Here is a 19,587-nt window from a genome sequence, read left to right on the forward strand (position 1 = left end):
ATATATATATATATATATATATATATATATATATATATATATATATATATATATATATATATAAAGCTCAACCCATATTATTATACCAAAATAAAATAAGAGCAATAGTGAAAATAAGTTTATATATATATATATATATATATAAAATAAGAAAAAATAATAATATTTAAAGCTTATTCCTAACTAGTATATCAATCTTTTTCTTCCATTGTGCCTTAGTTTTAGCTAAGTCTGCATTGATTCCAAAAGTTTGTTGGTTTTTCAAGACAACTTCTTTTCATGTGATTTTAGGTTTACCTCGTCTCCTTTTAATACCTTCATTCACCATAGTTTCACACCTATGGACCGGTACATCTGCAGAGTGACGCAACACATGACTAAATCATCTCAAATGACCTTCTCTCATTTTATCCCCAGCACGTTCTACTTGCAGATTTTGGCAAATGTGATCATTTTTTTATCTTATCTAATTTTGTATGATCGCACATCCATCTTAGCATTCATATCTCTGCACACTCATCTTGTAGATGTATTGGAGTTTAGCAGCACAACATTCATTAGCATATAATATTGTCGGTCTTGTAGTTGTTCTATAGAATGTACCTTTCACTTTGGTAGGAGTCTTCCTATCATATAATATACCGATAACACTTATTCATTTTAACCATCTAGTTTTAATCATATGGATAACGTCTTTATCTATCATTCTATTCTTTTGAAACAACGAGCTTAGATATCTAAATTATTTGAATTTTGGAACTGCAATCTCATCTAGTCTCAACTCAACTTCGTTCTTCTCATATTGACTAAACTTGCAGTGTATGTATTCAGTCTTACTCCTACTTATACTAGGGGTGTCATCCGGGCTATTTTGGGTAAACTCTACCCCCCTAAGAGTGAGCCCCCCGGGTTACCGATTCGGGTCTGTTTGGGCTCCCCTTAGGGGGCTGGGTTGGGGACCGAGTTTTTAAAGGGAAAAGACTATTCGACCTAGCCCCTATACCTAGTGGATTTTGGTGGGCCAAGATGAGTTGAGCTGGGTTTTATTATTTTTTATTTTTTAAATATTTTTTATCATTAAAATTAACATCCACATAAGCTATAAGCTAACATTTTGATGTTGAATTATATTTTTAGCATACAAATTTGTGTATCGAAAGATTAAAACTATTATACTAATTTGGAAAAAATATAAATGGAATAGAAAAATAATTGTTTTTCTTGAAACTGAGTGAGCCAAACTGCCTATAGGGAGTTTTTTCACCTAGATCTCGAAAAAGCACATGAAATTAAAAAAATTTGTTTAAATCTAATAACGAACACAAGTTATGAACGTTTAAAGTTTCAACCATTTACAACTACTATTATTCCTATTACTAGTTTATCGTGTTATTGACTTATGATTTAAAACTTTGAATCAAATTAGGCTAAGCTACTAATATTATATTATGCCACTAAAATTAGGCTAATAATATTAAAATATTATATTATGTGTAACGACCCGACCGATCATTTTGAGTATTATAATTCCGTTCCCCCATTTACTGCTTATCCTGTGTTCAATTATAAATATGTGACTTGTCGGAGAGGCTTCAGAATAAAATTGAAACACTTAGTTCCAAGATGTAAGGTTTAAGTTGAAATAGTTGTTCGGATGTCGACTTATTTGTAAATGACTCCGAAATAGAATTTTGATGATTCCAATATCTCTGTATGGTAATTTTGGATTTAGGAGCGTGTCCGAAAAATTATTTGGAAGCCCGTAGCTAAGTTAGGCTTGAAATGACGAAATTAGAAATTTAAGTTTGGAAGTTGGACCGGGGAGTTGACTTTTTGATATCGGGATCGGAATCTAGTTCTGAAAATTTTTATAGGCTCGTTATGTCATTTATGACTTGTGTGCAAAATTTGAGGTCAACCGGATTTGATTTGATAGGTTTCGGCATCGAATGTAGAAGTTGAAATTCCTTAGTTTCATTAAGCTTGAATTGGGTTATGATTTGTGATTTTAGCGTTGTTTGATGAGATTTGAGACTTCGACTAAGTCCGTATGATATTTTAGGACTTGTTGGTATATTTGGTTGAGGTATCGGGGGCCTCGGGTGAGTTTCAGATGGTTAACAGATCAATTTTTGGACTTGGAACTTTGCTGATTTTTTTTTTTATATCTGTACCTGGTTTCCTTCTTTGCGTTCGCGGTGGGAGTCCCGCATTAGCGAAGGGTATTTAGAGGCTGGTGAGGAATTTTTCTTCGCGTTCGCGAAGAGGGAGTCACGTTCGTGAAGGGTATCGGGTCAGTGTTCATCGCGATCGCGGATGGGGGCTCGCGTTCGCGTAGAAGGGCGAGGCAGGCGGGGCACCATGCCATAAGGCTTCGCGTTCTCGGTCAGGGGGACGCGTTCGTGAAGGCCAAGCCTTGTAAGGCATCGCGTTCGCGTGGGAGCCTTCGCGTTCGCAAAGGAGGAATTTTTTGCAGTGATGTTTTGTGCTTCGCGAACGCGAGGAAGCTTCCGCGTTCGCGAAGAGGAAAGACGTGGACAAAAAGTTTAAGTTCTGAAAGTGGGACTTTGTCCCATTTTTTATTTTTGACGAATTGGAGCTCGGAAAGAGGCGATTTTCGGGAGATTTTTAAGCAAAACAACGGGGTAAGTGTTCTTAACTCAATATTGATCAAATTACCCGAATCCATAGTTGTTTTTAACATTTAATTGGTGATTTAAGTTGGAAAATTGTGAAAACCCTCTTGGTTTAATTTGAAGATTTGAGGATCGAGTTGATGTCAAAATTTGGTAATATTTGTATGGTTGGACTCGTGGTTAAATGGGAGTTCATATTTTGTAACGTTTGTCGGGTTCCGAGACGTGGTCCCCACGTGCAACTTTTGAGTTAAATTTTGAATTTTGTTGGAAAATTAGTATTTTCATATGGAATTAATTTCAATAATTTGTATTGACTGAATCGAATTAATTGTGACTAGATACAAGACTTTCGGAGGACAATTCGCGAGGTAAAGGTATAGCGGAGTAAAGAATTACATGGTTTGAGGTAAATAACATTTCTAAGCTTGGTTCTGATGGTATAAATCCTTGAATTACGTGTTGTATGAATTGAATGAAGGTGACACACATGCTAGGTGAGGGGCGTGTGAGCATGCACCATAGAAATTGTGACTTAAACAAATTCTGTGGAGTTGTAAAATTAAAGAATCATGTTATTATCCGCGTATTCTCCACATGTTAGAGAAATTGAGCTGAGACTCGTATTAAAGATCATGTTTATGCTACGTGTCGATGTTTTGGGACCGATAGGGTCGTGTCGCTGTTGAATTTAATTATTTTAAAATATATATTTCATATTCAGACATGTTCATCCATTATGAGGATATTTATGGGATCGGGGCTGCCCGCCTGCAGCAGGCCATATATATATATATATATATATATATATATATATATATATATATATATATATATATATATATATATATATATATATATATATATATATATATATATATATATATATATATATATTATATGGATCGGGGCTGCCCGCCAGCAGCAGGCTATATCGGCTTTATTATTATATGGATCGGGGCTGCCCGCCTGCAGTAGGCCATATCAGCTTTATATCACGCTTGGGCTGAAGGAGCCCCTCTAGAGTTTGCACCCCCCACAGTGAGCGTGGATGATTTATATTTGGATGGACTTCTCAGGGCATGAACTTGACTTATTTATATATGTTTGGGATGGACTTCCCAGGGTATGGACTTGCCTTATTGATTTATAATTATGATGAATTTTTCCCTGGACATGGATATTGTCCCAGTCATCTATATTTGGGGATAAATTTACCCAGTGTTTTTATCAGTCAGAATTTTTTATCATTTAGATGCTCATGTACTCAGTGACACCGGGTTTTGGGAGTGTTTTGTATATGAAATTGTGAGGTTTTCTATTGAATTAAAATAATTTTTTTTTCAAAATTAAAAAGATATTGTGTTTTATTGAGGTTGTTGGCTTGCCTAGTATTGAGATAGGCGCCATCACGACATGCGGATTTTGGATCGTGACAAGTTTGTATCAGAGCCTAGGTTACATAGGTCTCACGAATCATGATCAAGTTTAGTATAGTCTTGCGGATCGGTATGGAGACGTCTGTACTTATCTTCGAGAGGCTGCCGAACCCTTAGAAAAATTTCACTTTCTTATATTTTGTCATGCGAATTTGTTGATTCCGGAAACTAAAATTTCGGTTATTCTATTCTCTCACGTATGGGGAGGACACGTACTACCAGATCGGACGGTTAGCCACTAGTGCCACCAGTTAGGGCCACTAGAGACCGGGGCCGAGGTAGAGGTCGAGGTGTAGTACCACCAGTTGTTCCAGCTCAGGAGCAGTTTCCAGACATAGTTGAGATGGCAGGGCTAGCTCAGGCACCAGCTGTGCCTATTGTGATTCCCGGTCTTCAGGAGGCTTTAGCACAGATTTTGACTGTTTGCACTAGCCTTGCTCAGGTGGTTTCGGCTCAGGCCGTACCAGCCACTTCTCAGGCCGGGAGAGGTACTCAAACCCCTGTCGCCCGTACTCTAGAGCAGGTAGTGCAGGGACTTCAGATACCGGAGGCACTACTAGTCCAGCCGGTTGCAGCTGCTAAGGCCCAGGTGGGTCCTATTATGAATTACAATGAGCAGAAGAGATTAGAGAGGTTTGGGAGACTCCATTCTCCAACTTTCAGTGGAACTGAGTCCGAGGATGCTCAGGATTTCTTGGATAGATTCCAGCGGATGCTTCATACAACGGGTATTCTGAAGACAAGTGGGGTCTCATTTACTACTTTTCAGCTGACCGGGGCAGCCTTCAGATGGTGGGAGACTTATGAGAGGGGTAGGACAGTTGGTGCAACACCACTTTCATGACATGAGTTCTCTGTATTAATTCTGGAGAGGTTTGTGCCACAGACCCGCAGAGAGGAACTGCGCAGACAGTTTGAGTATTTATGTCAGAAGGACTTATCCGTGACTTAGTATGAGATGCGGTTTTCAGAGTTTGCTCGTCATACAGTTTGGCTGGTTCCCACTGAGAGGGAGCAGATCAAGAGGTTCATTAATGGCCTCAACCAGCAGTTCCGTTTTGTTAGGACTCTGGGGAATGTAGCAGGTGTTAACTTCGACGAGGTGGTTGATAGTGCTCGACGACTAGAGATGGTCTGTACTCAGGAGCGTGAAGAGAGGGAGGCTAAGAGGTCTCGTGGTCCGGGTAATTCTAGCGGTGTTCCTTCTAGGGGACAGCCCTATCACAGTAGGGGTCGTCCTTATAGGCCCGCTCAGATGACTCGTTCAGCTCATCGTAGTGCATCAGCTAGCCATGGTTCATATAGTGCTCAACAGAATCAGTCTTATCTTGGTGAACTTCTATCTCAGAGTTCATCTCGTGCACCATCGGTTCAGGGTTTATCTGTACCAGGTTTTTTTGGTAGTTATTCTGGTTCTCGAGGTCCGCCTCAGAACTCGCCACCATTTTTCGAGAGGGATTGCTATGAGTGTAGAGAGCTGGGTCATGTGAGGAAATATTGTCCCCGCTTTTCACGAGGTCCAGTTCAGTAGAGGATTCAGGCTACAACTCTTATACCAGTTACTCCACCACCCGCCCATCCAGCTCGGGGTGGGGCTCAGTCAGCTAGGGGTCACCCAAGAGAGGGAGGCTGATCAGGTGGCGGTCAGACCCGATTCTATGCTTTTCCTGCCAAGCCAAATGTCGTTTCTTCAAATGTAGTGATCACATGTATTGTTTCAGTGTGCCACATGGAAGCTTCTATATTATTTGACCCTGGTTCTACTTATTCATATGTATCATCATACTTTGCTCATTATCTGGATATGCCCTGTGAGTCCTTAGTTTCACATGTTCATGTATCCACGCTCGTGGGCGATACTATTATTGTGGACCGTGTGTATCGGTCGTGTGTGATAACTATTGGGGGACTGTAGACTAGATTTGATCTCTTATTGCTTAGTATGGTTGATTTCAATGTAATCTTGGGTATGGATTGGTTGTCTCCATGCCATGCTATTCTGGATTGTCACGCAAATATAGTGACGTTGGCGATACCGGGATTGCCGAAGGTCGAGTGGAAAGGTTCTCTAAATTATGTTCCCAGCAAGGTGATTTCTTGTTTGAAAGCCCAGCGGATGATTGGGAAGGGGTGTTTGTCATATTTGGCCTTTGTGAGAGATGTTTATTCAGACACTCATACTATTGATTCTATACTGGTAGTGCGAGATTTTTCGGATGTATTTCCTACAGACCTATCGGGTATGCCACCCGACATGGATATTGATTTCGGTATTGACTTGGTTCTGGGCACTCAGCCCATTTCTCAAATCTAACAAAAAAATAACTTAATAACATAAAAAAATGTAAGAGAAACCAATTACAATAAATAAAACTATAATCTTTATATTTTTTCCAAAAAGTCAACAAAAGTCAACATCGGGCCCGCCTTGGATTCTGAATCCAAGCTTACCCGAGCGAAGCCCGAACCAATACAAACTCACACAAACAAAAATAGACTCAATCGAAATCCGATAGCTCAACCAATTCGCCAAAATATCGCTCTTAGGTGTTCATACCCAAGAGTCCAACTCACACTAATTAGGTCCCATATCTCCCGAAATACTCCTCCAAAACTCGCCAAATTCGAGTATATTATTCTTCTAATACATGAGAACAAGACCCCAAAATGGAATCAGGAAACAAACGCCTCTAACTCATTTTCAATTTTTAAAATTTAGGAGATAACCCTAGGTCTTGATTTAAAGAATTAAATGAGTTTTAAATTAAAATCATGGATTAAAGCTTAAACCAAGGGAATGAATCAAAGGGAAATACTTACGTTATGGTTTAGACCTTACCCCATGTAAGAAACTTGAATAACATCCTTGAATTCTCCCAATTCCAAACTTTCAAGATGAGAAAAACTCCAACAACATTTATAGCCAAAAATGCCCAGCTATTCTGCCTCATTTTTTGTGCCAATAATCCTAAAACTCACTTTTGATGCCTCTAATGGATTTCTCGTAAAATTCCAGTTAAGTTAGGCTTTTGAATCACTCCATTTGACCTTATAATGAAGGAGATATGTTGGTTTCAATATTTGGAAATAGTGTAGATTTTTAAATACGAATTCAGTAACAATTTCGTAATTAATCTGAAAAATCTGGCAACCCAATTCTTAGTAAAATAACCATAAATTCCTCACATGATGTCAAAACTTGGTGATTTCAGTTGCTATGGTTCCAAAATTATGATACGGATATAATAGTTTAGTCAAAACATGAATCAAAGGCCGTTTGCTCAATATGGTAACCTTTATGCTCAAATCGACGTCGAAACCGAAAACAATCACCATATAACCCAAACTTATCCAAAACTTATCGGAATTTATCCAAACTTTGTGGACATGTCCAAAATAATCATACAAACGTATTGGAATAATTAAAACCTGATTTCAAGTCCGTTTATCCAAAAGTCAAACATTGGTTAACTCTTCCAATTTAAAGCTTCTAAAACGAGAATCATTCTTCCAAATCAATCCCGAACCGCTCGAAAACCGAAATCAACCATACACGCAAGTCATAATACATAATATGAAGCTATTCAAAGTTACAAACTACCGAATGGAATGCTAAAGCTCAAAATGATCGATCGGGTCATTACACAACTCATCCAAAAAAAGAGTGGCAATATCCTTTGATTCCTAAATAACAGTAATCTTGCTTTCCCAAGTGACTGGTAGGACCATAGATAGTCAAGATCTTTTCAACTCTTTCTTCTTTAGTGAGGATCCTTCCAAGTGACCTTAACTCATTTGTCAAGGTAGTGAATCTAGTATACATTTCCTGAATAGATTCACCCTTCTTCATAGAGAAGTTTTCATGTTATGAAGACAACAAAATACCTCTTGATCTTTTCACTTGACTTGTTCCTTCATGGGTTGCTTTCAATGTGTCCCATATTTGTTTAGCAGTGGTACAACCTTGGATTCTACTATACTTATCAGGACCAAGTCCACATATAAGACGCTTCTTGGCTTTAGCATTTTTCTCCCACTTTTTCAAATCTTCAACTTTGCGATCAACTCTTGTTTTTGGGACATCCCCACCTTTATCATTCATCTTGGCTGTTGGTAAGGGACCATCAATGACTATGTCCCAAAGCTCATAATCCTCGGCCTGCGAGTGATCTCTCATTCTCTCTTTCCACTAAGAGTAGTAGTGTCTATTATGTCACGCCCCAAACTCGGGGAGCGCGACCGACACTCAACCGAGTGGTCCCGGTCGAGTAAACCTGTTAGACACTATCTACCCGACTCACCTATGATCTAGAGAAGGCATGCTCTCATTAGTTAGGCAGTAGAAAGTTCATACATATATACATTACTAAGTCGTTTCATTTTGTTACATCATTGTTAAGTTTCAAAATACATACATCCTTATGACTGAGTGGAACAAGATCCCAAAACACAATATGATCCGTTGACCTTTCTAACACCCATATACAACCCACATAGTGTCTATGGAGCCTCTAAAGATACAAAAGAGAGTAAAGATGGTGCCGGCAACAAAGCCCCAGCTATACCTCAAAAAGTTACCACAATATAAATAAAAGGTATTATACATGACCCCCGGAATGAAATGGGGCTCACCGAGTCCACTGAGAAGAGGATGCAACACTATCTATGATCAACATTGTCTGCTATAGAACCACCTGGATCCATTTAAAAATGCAGTGCTCCCGGCAAAAGGGACTTTAGTACTGTCGAATAGTACAAGTATGTAAAACTAAAACACTATCTCAATAGAATGAACAATAATACAGGGGGAAACAGTCAAGAATGTAATATGAGCTTTAAATAACACTAAAACATCAAGTTAAGGATCACATAGATTTTAAGTCAATTGCCACCAATATACCACAATCCACAATACCACCGTATTCTTACATGTAGTCCGATCTCGGCCCGATCGGCTAAACCATATTATTTGAGACATCAACCATATTCACTATTTCATTTACAATACCACCGTGTTATTAGACGGAGTCCGATCTCGGCCCGATCGGCTAAGCCATCTCATTTGAGACATCAACCATGTTCACAATTTTACTCACAATACCACCGTGTTATTACATGGAGTCCGATCTCGGCCCGATCGGCTAAGCCATCTCATTTGAGACATCAACCATATTCAATCGATCATCTTACTTCATATTTCTTTCCCATCTTTTCAGCATATTGGCACAAGTGGCTTTAATTATAAAGTCGTTCTTGGCACTTGGCCTTATTTCATAATTCGAGTTCTTTTCCACAATCCAACATTATTATTATCATCAATAACAATACGATTTTCATTCAAGACTCTTGATTTCACATGTGAGCAATTTAGAATTCAAGGCACATAGAGGCTTTTCACACAATTTGGCATAACAGTCTTTAATAGAATTTGACTTGAAGTCTAGGCATAGTAGCACATATTCTAAGTCTTGAACATTTCCTCAGATGACGAGATAACATGATGAAAGCATGGGAATACATATTACACATATATTTGCAAAGCAAGCACATTCGGGATAGCAATTTCTAGGACGTTCAATTTGGGACTTACGTCGATTGCATGAATACCGTGGGTTTCAATTCTAAGAAGAGCGGGTTTAGCAAACATACCTCAATTGAGCCTCTTAAAACTCTAAGATGTTCCGTAATATTAGCAACTTCAATCTATTTTAGTAATATAGCAAAATTGAACCCAAAATTAGGAAAACGATCATAATTCTTGCTCACTTGAGCATTCTATCAAACACTATGTGTGTATTAAGGTTTCATGGCCTTTTTTATGAAAGACTCCACCAACCCACACCCCATTCTTTTCTATCTTTAACTCACAACCTCCTCACATACCTTAGGAACACATGAATGCAAGGTAAGCACTCCCATCCCCATGAATTACCTTGCTAATGGCCCATTTTAGTTACATTTTAAAATTAAGAGCTTGGGGTGATAGAATATTACCTCTTAGGAAGAAGACCTAGGTGCCTCTCTTGATAATCTTCAAGATTTTAAGTGAGAATTGAAGAGAAATTTGATGACGATCACATTCTCCCTCTAGGACCCTCTCTCCCACTCTAAAAATATCAAAAAATAAGTTTAAAATGGTCCAAGGTAGGTGTTTTAACGGAATAGGGTCGGGTTTAGAAACCCCAAAAATGAAGCTCTGGAACAGGTTCTGCAATTGCATATGCGACCGCATAATGGTTATGTGGTCCGCGAAATGACCGCAAAAAGTGGCCCTGGGAACTGGGCTAGCCTGCTTCACTCTGCGGCCGTTTTGCGGCCCACAGACATGTTCTGTGGTCGCATAATACGACGCAGAACCTCCCACCGCAAAAGTCCAAGGACGATTATGCGGCCAAAGTGCGGCCCGCCAAACGGTTATGCGGTCGCATAATTGGCCGCAGAATTCACCTCAAAATTGGCCAAAAAGGTTGCTTCACTCTGCGGCTATTTTGCGGTCTGCATAGTGGTTCTGCGATCGTAGAACGGGCCGTATAAATGCCTACTGCTGCCCAATATTTTCCTTCAACTCCCCATCGCACTGTTCAATCCAAAAAGTCTACTACTATTAACCTCTACGCCTACTTCGGCATCACGGAATCCGGGTTTTTAAGAAAGATTTTACAGGGCCTTACATATTAAATAATGGTGGCCTAGTGATGGATTTCCCTTCACAGTTACTAGGTGGTGCACTTATTTGATCTTTTTCCTAAGGTGTTAGCCTCTTCAAGGATAACCTACTCTAATACCAATTGATGTTTTATACTTTAGTACCACACAAGAGGGAGGTCTTTTGTGTGGTACCCAATTTTTGCGTGCACGGATATATTGAAGGACCTGGTTCTACTATGTGTTCTTTATACTACTGTTGTGAAATAAAAAAATGCAAAAAGTAAAGAACACGATATTTTTATGTAAAAAAGACCCGACGCAAAAGGTGAAAAAATCACGACCTACTGTCCAGTTGGATTTTCCCAAACACTTCACTAAACTATGAGCCAAAATAGAGTTTACAAAACTCTTGAAAACCTAAGGATTAAACTCTAACCCTTGTAGCAGCACACATGAGGCTATTGTGATTGCTTCAAGTTAACTCTAACTTGAAGGATACAACTTAAGTACCTAGTACGAATGCTTCTAAAAAAAGCTAAAAGGTACAACTCAAAATACATACCACACTTTGAACTAGAAATAAAGATAGGCTTATAAAACTCTTTATGGAACTGGTTCTTTAATCTGGTTCGTGTAGCTTTAGGTTCACATTCTTAAGTCTTAGATGAATTGTTCATAAAATGCCTTGCTATTTTGCTCTCAATTTTTGCTTTTACTTCTGTATGGTTGCGTTACCTATAAAAGAGAACAATATTGATATTTATAAAGTTAGTAAATAAAGAGTAACTATAAGTTTAATGATTTACTCTTCCTTAGTGGAAGAGTTCTAGTTAACTTTAGCCTCTAACTCTTTCCTTATCTTGGATTGAGTTCTCTTCAAATAAAGAGTCATGCTCCTTATCAAATATGCAATCTATAGGTTCAGGTATTATCATAAACAATCACTTATACTTATCCATGCACGTGCGTGCCTTTTGCCAGGCCAACACGATTCAATTCTAAACCATCCCATATTTAGTACACCGCCAAGACTATACAGTTATGTAATAACCCTGCCGGTTTTTTTGTTTCTAAAACCACGTTCCCCTATTAAAGTTTTCCTATATGTGCCTTTCCTATTTTATGACTTTCGGGGGTGGTTGGTTTGGTTTTAGAAGAGTTTGGAATGATCCAAAACACTTAGTTTCGTAATAGTGGCCTAAGGTGGCTAAGTTTGATTTAGGTCAACACTTTGAGTAAACTACCTCGGAATCAGGATTTGAAGGTTCCAACAAGTTTGTATGGTAATTTTGGACTTGGGTGTATGTCCAGATAGAGTTTCGGGTAGATCAGGAGCGTTTCAACGCTTATTGTTAGAAGTTGGTATTTTAAAAGTTTTAGAGTTTTATAGTTTGACTTGGGGTGGACCTCGGTGTTATCGGACCCTGTTCAGAACTCCGAGTCTTGGGGTGGGCTTGTTTTGTTATATTGGACTTGTGTGTGAAATTTGGTTTCATTTCGAGTTATCAAAGTATGATTCGCCGCGTTCGTAGTTAGGTTGAAGAAGTTTGACGTTTTGAAGTTGATAATTTTGGTTTGGGGTGCAATTCTTGGTTGCAATATTATTTTATGTGTTTCGGGACCTCGAGTAGGTCCGGATTATATTTATGGACATGTTGGTATAATTGGACATGGTCCTAGGTGGCTCGGGTGAGTTTTGGACCACCCGGAGCAATGTTGAAGTTGGCAAATTTTTGATGGTGCTGGCATGCTTCGCAATCGCGAAGGAGGTCCCGCGATTGCAAAGAAGGAATTTGGAGGGCCAGATATTGATCTTCGCGAACGCGAAGCTGGCCACGCGATCATGGTTGAGGGCTTGACTCCTCTTCATGAACATGGAGGAGCCTATACGAACGCGAAGAAGGAAAAGGAAGGGAAGGGCTGGCAAGCTTTGGCCTTCGTGAACGCGACAGTGGGTCTGCGAACACGAAGGCTTGGCGGGAGTGTTCTTCGCGAAAGTGACAGGGCATTCGCGAATGCGTAAAAGGATTTCTAGGCAATGACAACATTGACCTTCGCGATCGTGTGGGTGCTCTTGCGATTGCAAAGAGGTAGAGCATGGGCAAAATATAAGTTTTATTTCGGGACTTCGACTCAAGTGTCAAGTGTCACTAGGTAATTGATTCCTACTCATTGTGAGTTAAATACATGAAATATATAGGGATTTTAATATAGAAATTAGTAGAATTTTGGGGGTTTAGGTGGAAAACATAGAATTGGTAAAAATGAGATTTAACTATGAAGTTAGTTATGGAATTGGAAATAACTTATATATTTGAGTTCGTGATACTGTGGGTAGTATTTATCTTTGAAAAGTTCCGAAATCCGAGCACGTGAGCCCGGGGTTAACGTTTATTGACATTTCGTATAGGGTTGGAAATCGATTCTAATAGTTAAATTATGAGTTCTTGAGTATATTTTGATTGGTTTGCACGTTCCTTTGGCTAGTTTTGAGTTGTTCGGCATTGATTTGAGGTGTTAGTGAAGTGTTAGAGCCGAGTAGTGGACTTGGAAGTAAGGTAAGTCTCTTGCCTAATCTTGTAAGAGGAAAATTATCTCGTAGGTATTCTAATTGTTATGTGCTACGTGCTATTGGTGCTATGTACGTATGAGATGACGAGCATCCGTACGTAAGCTAGATTCTTGGTTATGTCCGGGTAGACTTAGACCTATATCATGCCTTAAATGTACTACTTGAATTAATCTAGCATGTTTGATTACTTGAATTCATAACTGAGCTTGAGACTAGAATTTACATATTTGACCGAGCCTCCTTACTTTAAGTTTTGGCGGGATATTTGATTGCCAGTAAAAATTATATTTTCTCTAGCATTCATATCCTCGTGTTGTGTTTATGTGATCGGTAGTTCCGTGTTTTCTTGACTCACACGTATCTTCGCGAGTGGGGTTGTTCGCCTCGGTAGTGTTATGAAATATTATTATAGGAGTGGGTTGCTTGCCTCGACAGTATTATAAGATGCATCTATGGATCGGGCCATACGACCTCGACAGTATTATATAACACTACTCTTATGGGATCGGACCATTCGCCTCGGCAGAATTTTGCGTAATATTCGATATGGAGTCAGAGTACATATGAGTTTTCCTGACTTGAGATTTGACGTTGTAGTTGGTTATCTTTGTTTCCTTCGAGGCAATTTATGGTGTTTGATGATTTCGTAATTACTATTATGTTGAGAATCATGTTATGCATATTTACCTGTTTCGTTGTTACTTGTTATGCTTCATACCTGTCTACTTTCATATACTTGTTATTGGACCACTAGTAAGTGTCGACGTCGACGCTCGCCACTACTTCTTCGAGGTTAGATTAGATACTTACTAGGTACACGTTGATTTACATACACATACTATACTTCTGCACTAATTGTGCAGGTATTGAGACAAGTACATCCAGTGGTCCCTCGGGCGCGTAGTCATATCGGCTGAAGACTTAGTGATGAGCTGCTTCCCATGCTTCGACCTGCAGCACCCAGAGTCTCCTTCCCCCTATGTTTACTATATCCTGTCTACTTTCATTCCAAACAGTAGTTGTAGTAGTTTTGTATATTCTATTAGTTGCTCATACACTTGTGACACTGAGTTTGAGAATTTTTAGTAGATGTTCATAGTTGTACTTGATATTTATATCATTTTGCTTTATGTTTTTTTTCATATATCATGACTTATTAAGAATGAAAGTAGTTTATCATGGTTTCTAAACCTATCTCTGCTTTATTATTGTAATTCTTAGTTTCAAAATGTTTTACGAATAGTTGTTTGTGTTGATGGTTCATCGTTGGCTTTCCTAACGATAGAGTTGGAAGACATCATGGCCTATGGTGGGAATTGGATCGTGGCAGCTTGGTATCAGAGCACTAGGTTCACATAGGTCTCACAAGTCATGAGCAGACCTAGTAGAGTCTTGAAGATCGGTGCAGAGATGTCTGTACTTATCTTCAAGAGGCTATAGGGTGCTAGGAAACTTCTCTTTCATCATTTCCTATTGTGATATCGATGTTGTTCTAAGTCTAAATCTTTCTCTTATTCTCTCACAAATAGTGAGAACACGTGCGATGGCATCATCTGGTGGTAGAGGGTCTGCTCCCCCGGTCGTCAAAGGTAAAGGCAGAGGCCGAGGGAGGGCCAAAGCTCCTACTGGGGGACAAAGGCATCCCAGAGTTACCCTAGTGGCACCACTAGTGGAACCGATGGAGGATCCTATTATTGAGGAGCGGGATGAGATACCTGTAGTCGAGCAGGCTCTGACAGAGTTCATGACCGCGCTAAGATTCCAGAAGGTCATGGGTCATATGCTGCAATTCATGGACTCTATGACTCAGGCCGGATTATTTCCATCAGACCCATCCACATCTCAAGCAGGAGGGGGAGCACAGACCCCTACCACTTATGCGCCAGGACATGTTGCTTTCATTTATCAAACCCTAGGGGTACTACCTGCGGGCGGAGTTTAGCCGATTGTAATGGGTAGGGTAGATACCAGACCAACCGCGACCATTTAGGAGCAGAAATGGCTGGAAATATTTACTAGGCTTCATCCTCCCCACTTTAGAAGTGAGCAGTCAGAGGACCCACAAGATTTCATTGACCGTTTTAGGGAGAGGCTGCATAATTTGGGACTAGTAGAGTCCAATGGGGTAGACTTCACCACTTTTCATCTAGAGTGGAAGGCCCATAGATGGTGGCAGTCTTATCTTACGACTAGGCTAACAGGTTCACCTTCCTTGACTTAGGATCAATTCATGCACATCTTCCTGGAGAAGTGTATTCCTGCTTCACAGAGGGAGGAGTTACGGGGTCAGTTAGAGTGACTCCAGCAGGGTCAGACGTCTAGGGACTATGGCCGACTATGAGGTGAGGTTCACTAAGTTGTCTTGTCATGCAACTATCATACTTCCTACATAGGTAGAGAGTGCGGAGTTTTATTACGGGCTTTCACTATATGATTCAGGTTTCTATGGCCCGAGAGGCAGAGTTGGGGACTTCTTTCCTCTAGGTAGTGGAGGTAGCTCGAAGGATCGAGCGTATCTACAGCCATGTTAGAGAGTTCATGTTGCGAGATAAATAGCCTCGGCATTCTGGAGGGTTCAGTGGCGCCCCGGTTGGGGGAAGAGATCAGTTCATTAGGGGCCATCCTAGCAGGCCTATGTATTCAGCACCACAGCCTATTCGGGGGTGCTCCAGCACGACCTTACTTCAGTGACATTTAAAAGAGTATCTACCATGCACCAGCTATTCAGGGTTCCTCTAGTGGGTACTCAGGCTATCAGGGCCAAATCTAGAGTTAGCAGTTTCCCACACTCAGAGGTTGCTTCGAGTGCATAGAGTTTGGTCACGTGAAGAGGTTTTGTACCAAACTTTGGGGCAAGGGAGTGCCGCAGGGCCATTTGCACATGACTATTGCACCAGCTGTTGCACCACCCATCCGGCCGACCAGAGGTAGAGTGCAGGTGAGTAGGGGTTGCCCTAGAGGTAGAGGCCAGTCAGGTGGTGCTCCAGCTAGATTCTATGCCTTTCTAGCTAGACAAGAGGCAGTAGCGTCAGACGCCGTGATCACATGTATCATTTTCATCTGCCGTAGAGATATTCCAGTACTATTTGATCCAGGGTCTACCTATTCCTATGTATATATTTTTTTTGGCTCCTTATTTGGATATATCTCGTGAGTCCTTGGGTGTTCCTGTATATGTGTCCACATTGATGGGTGATTCTATTATTGTGGATCGGGTTTACTATGGGTATGAGATCAGAGCGGATCTTCTATTGCTTGATATTATTAACTTTGATATTATCCTAGGCATGGATTGGTTGTATCCATACCATGCCATTCTAGATTACCATGCCAAGACTATTACCTTATTGATGCCATAGTTTCCTAGGTTGTAGTGGAGAGGTTCATCTAGTAGTGCATCCAGTCAGGTTATTTCTTTCTTGAAGGCTTGACATATGGTTGAGAAGGGTTGTTTGGCCTATCTGGCCTTTGTTCGAGATACCGTTGTGGAGACTCCCGCGTTAGATTCGGTTCTTGTGGTGTGGGATTTTTACGATATATTTCCTGCTGACTTACCAGGCATGCTACCGGACCGCGATATCAATTTTGGTATTGATTTGGCACCATGAACCTAGCCTATCTCTATTCTGCCTTATCGTATGGCTCTCGCGGAGTTGAGAGAGCTGAACTATAAGGTTCATGAGTTACTCGAGAAGGGATTCATCAGGTCGAGTATGTCGCCTTAAGGCGCACTGGTGTTATTTGTGAAGAAGAAGGATAGTAGTATGCTGATGTGCATTAATTACCGCTAGCTGAATCAAGTCACCATCAAGAATAAGAATCTATTGTCACGCATTAATGATTTATTTGATCAGCTTCAGAGTGCAAGGGTGTTATCGAAGATTGAGTTGTGATCTGGGTATCATCGGCTGAGGATTCCTGATTCGGATGTTCCGAAGATGGCTTTTCCCACTAGATATGGGAACTACGAGTTACTAGTGATGTCCTTTGGCTTGATTAATGCTCCTGCAACCTTTATGGATTTAATGAATCGAGTGTTCATGCTTTATCTTGACTCAATAATGACATATTAATCTACTCGCATAACATGGAGGAGCACGAGCAACATTTGAGGATAGTGCTTCAGACTTTGAGGGAACAAAAGTTATATGCTAAGTTCTCCAAGTGCGAGTTCTGGTTAGATTTTGTGGCTTTCATGGGGAATGTTGTATCAGGTAAGGGTATTATGGTAGATCCCAGGAAGATCGAGGCAGTTCAGAGTTGGCCTCGTCCTACCACAGTGACCAAGATCAACAGTTTCTTGGGTCTAGCAAGTTACTATCATCGGTTTGTGGAGGACTTATCGTCTATTGTAGCTCATTTGACTATATTGACCTAGAATGGTGTTCGGTTCAGGTGGTCCGATGATTGTGATATGAGCTTTCAAAAGCTCAATACCACATTAACTACAATACTTGTGTTGGTTTTGCCTTCCGGTTCAGGGATGTGCACTGTGTATTTTGACGCTTCACGCATTGGGAAGGTTGTGTAATGATGCAGAAGAGGCGAGTTTTTGCATATACTTCTCGTCAGTTGAAGCCCCATGAGAAGAATTACCCTGTGCACAATTTGGAGTTGGTTGCGATAGTTCATGCTCTCTGGATCTAGAGGCATAATCTTTATGGAGTGTCGTGTAAGGTTTACACCGATCACCGCATCTTGCAGCATCTGTTTTAGCAAGAGAATCTTAATATGAGGCAGTGCAGGTGGCTTGAGTTACTGAAGGACTATGATGTCACCATTTTTTATCATCAGAGCAAGACAAATATTGTTGTGTATGCCTTGAGCAGAAAGGCCGAGAGTATGAGTAGTTTGACGCACATTCCAGTGGAGGAGACGCCATTGGCTTTGGACATTCAGTCCTTAGCTAACTGACTTGTGAGTTTGGATATTTCAGAGCCCAATCGAGATCTTGCATGTGTTGTGGCTCAGTCTTCTTTATTCGAGCGAATTCTCATCAATATAATAATATGCTCTTGTTGGTTTTTAGAGAGACGGTACTACTAGGTGATGCCAAGGAGGTGACTAAACGGTACTACGAGGTGATGCCAAGGAGGTGACTATCGGAGATGATGATGTTCTGGGATCCAGGGTCGCTTATGTGTTCCAAATGTTGATGACCTGAGGGAGTCGCTTCTATAGGAGGCTTATAGTTCGTTTTATTCCATTCATCCAGGTGCCATGAAGATGTATCGTGACCTAAGGCAGCATTACTGGTGGCGGCGGATGAAGAAGGACATAGTTTAGTATGTGTCAAGATGTTTGAATTACCAGCAGGTTAAGTACGAGCAAAAAAGGCCAGGTGGCTTACTTCAGCAGATGGTACTGGAGTGAAAATGGGAGCGCATCACTATGGATTTCGTGGTTGGTTTGCCACGGACGTTGAGGAAATTTGATGTTTTTTGGGTTATTGTCGATAGACTTACCAAGTCTGCGCATTTTATTCCAGTGATTGCTATATATACTTCAGAGAGGTTGGCCCAGATTTATATCCAAGAGATCGTCCAGTTGCATGGCGTGCCTATTTTCATTATTTCATATCGAGGCAATAAGTTCACTTTTTATTTCTAGAGAGCAGTACAGAGTGAGTTGGGTACCCAGGTAGAGATCAGCGCATCCTTTCATCCGCAGACCGACGGGCAGTCGGAGCAGACAATTGAGATTTTGGAGGATATGTTCAGAGCATGTGTGATTGACTTCGGAGGGCAGTGGGACCGATTCTTATTATTGGACAAGTTTACTTATAATAACAGATATCAGTCCAATATCGAGATGGATCCATTTGAGGCCTTGATCGACGATGTCGTTCCCGTATCGGTTGGTTTGAGCCTGGCGAGGCTAGGTTGTATTGTACTGATTTGGTAAAGGATGCTTTGGATAAGATAAAGTTGATTAAAGAGCGACTTTGCACAGCTTAGTCCAGGTAGAAGAGTTACGCAGATCAGAAAGCACGTGATTTGTCGTTTATGGTGGGTGAGAAGGTACTTTTGAAAGTCTCACCGATGAAGGGTATCATGAGATTCAGGATGAGATGCAAGTTGAATCCGAGGTTCATCGGTTCGTTTGAGGTTTTGGAGCGAGTTGGTGAGGTCACATACAGGCTTTCTTTGCCTTCTAGACTATTGGTAGTTCATGTTGTATTTCACGTGTATATGCTCCGGAGGTACCATGCCGACATATCCCATGTATTGGATCATAGCACAGTTCAAATGGATGATAGTTTGAGTTTCGAGGAGGAGCCGGTTGCCATTGT

General features: G+C 40.6%; 1 protein-coding gene across 1 annotated transcript; it reads left to right on the forward strand.

Annotated features, from left to right (window-relative positions):
* Nucleotides 1-5,033: 5,033 nt before the first annotated feature.
* LOC138892780 (uncharacterized) lies at nt 5,034-5,606 on the forward strand. The gene has a single exon (XM_070176518.1). It carries the CDS (start codon nt 5,034-5,036, stop codon nt 5,604-5,606), a length of 573 nt encoding a protein of 190 aa, XP_070032619.1.
* The last annotated feature ends 13,981 nt before the right edge of the window (nt 5,607-19,587 follow it).

This window comes from Nicotiana tomentosiformis, chromosome 5 (assembly GCF_000390325.3).
Source record: "Nicotiana tomentosiformis chromosome 5, ASM39032v3, whole genome shotgun sequence".
In the NCBI taxonomy this organism is placed as follows: Eukaryota; Viridiplantae; Streptophyta; class Magnoliopsida; order Solanales; family Solanaceae; genus Nicotiana; species Nicotiana tomentosiformis.

What these genes read in the sequence shown, in the direction of transcription:
- LOC138892780 (XM_070176518.1), top strand. Translation starts at nt 5,034, where the DNA reads ATGCGGTTTTCAGAGTTTGCTCGTCATACAGTTTGGCTGGTTCCCACT.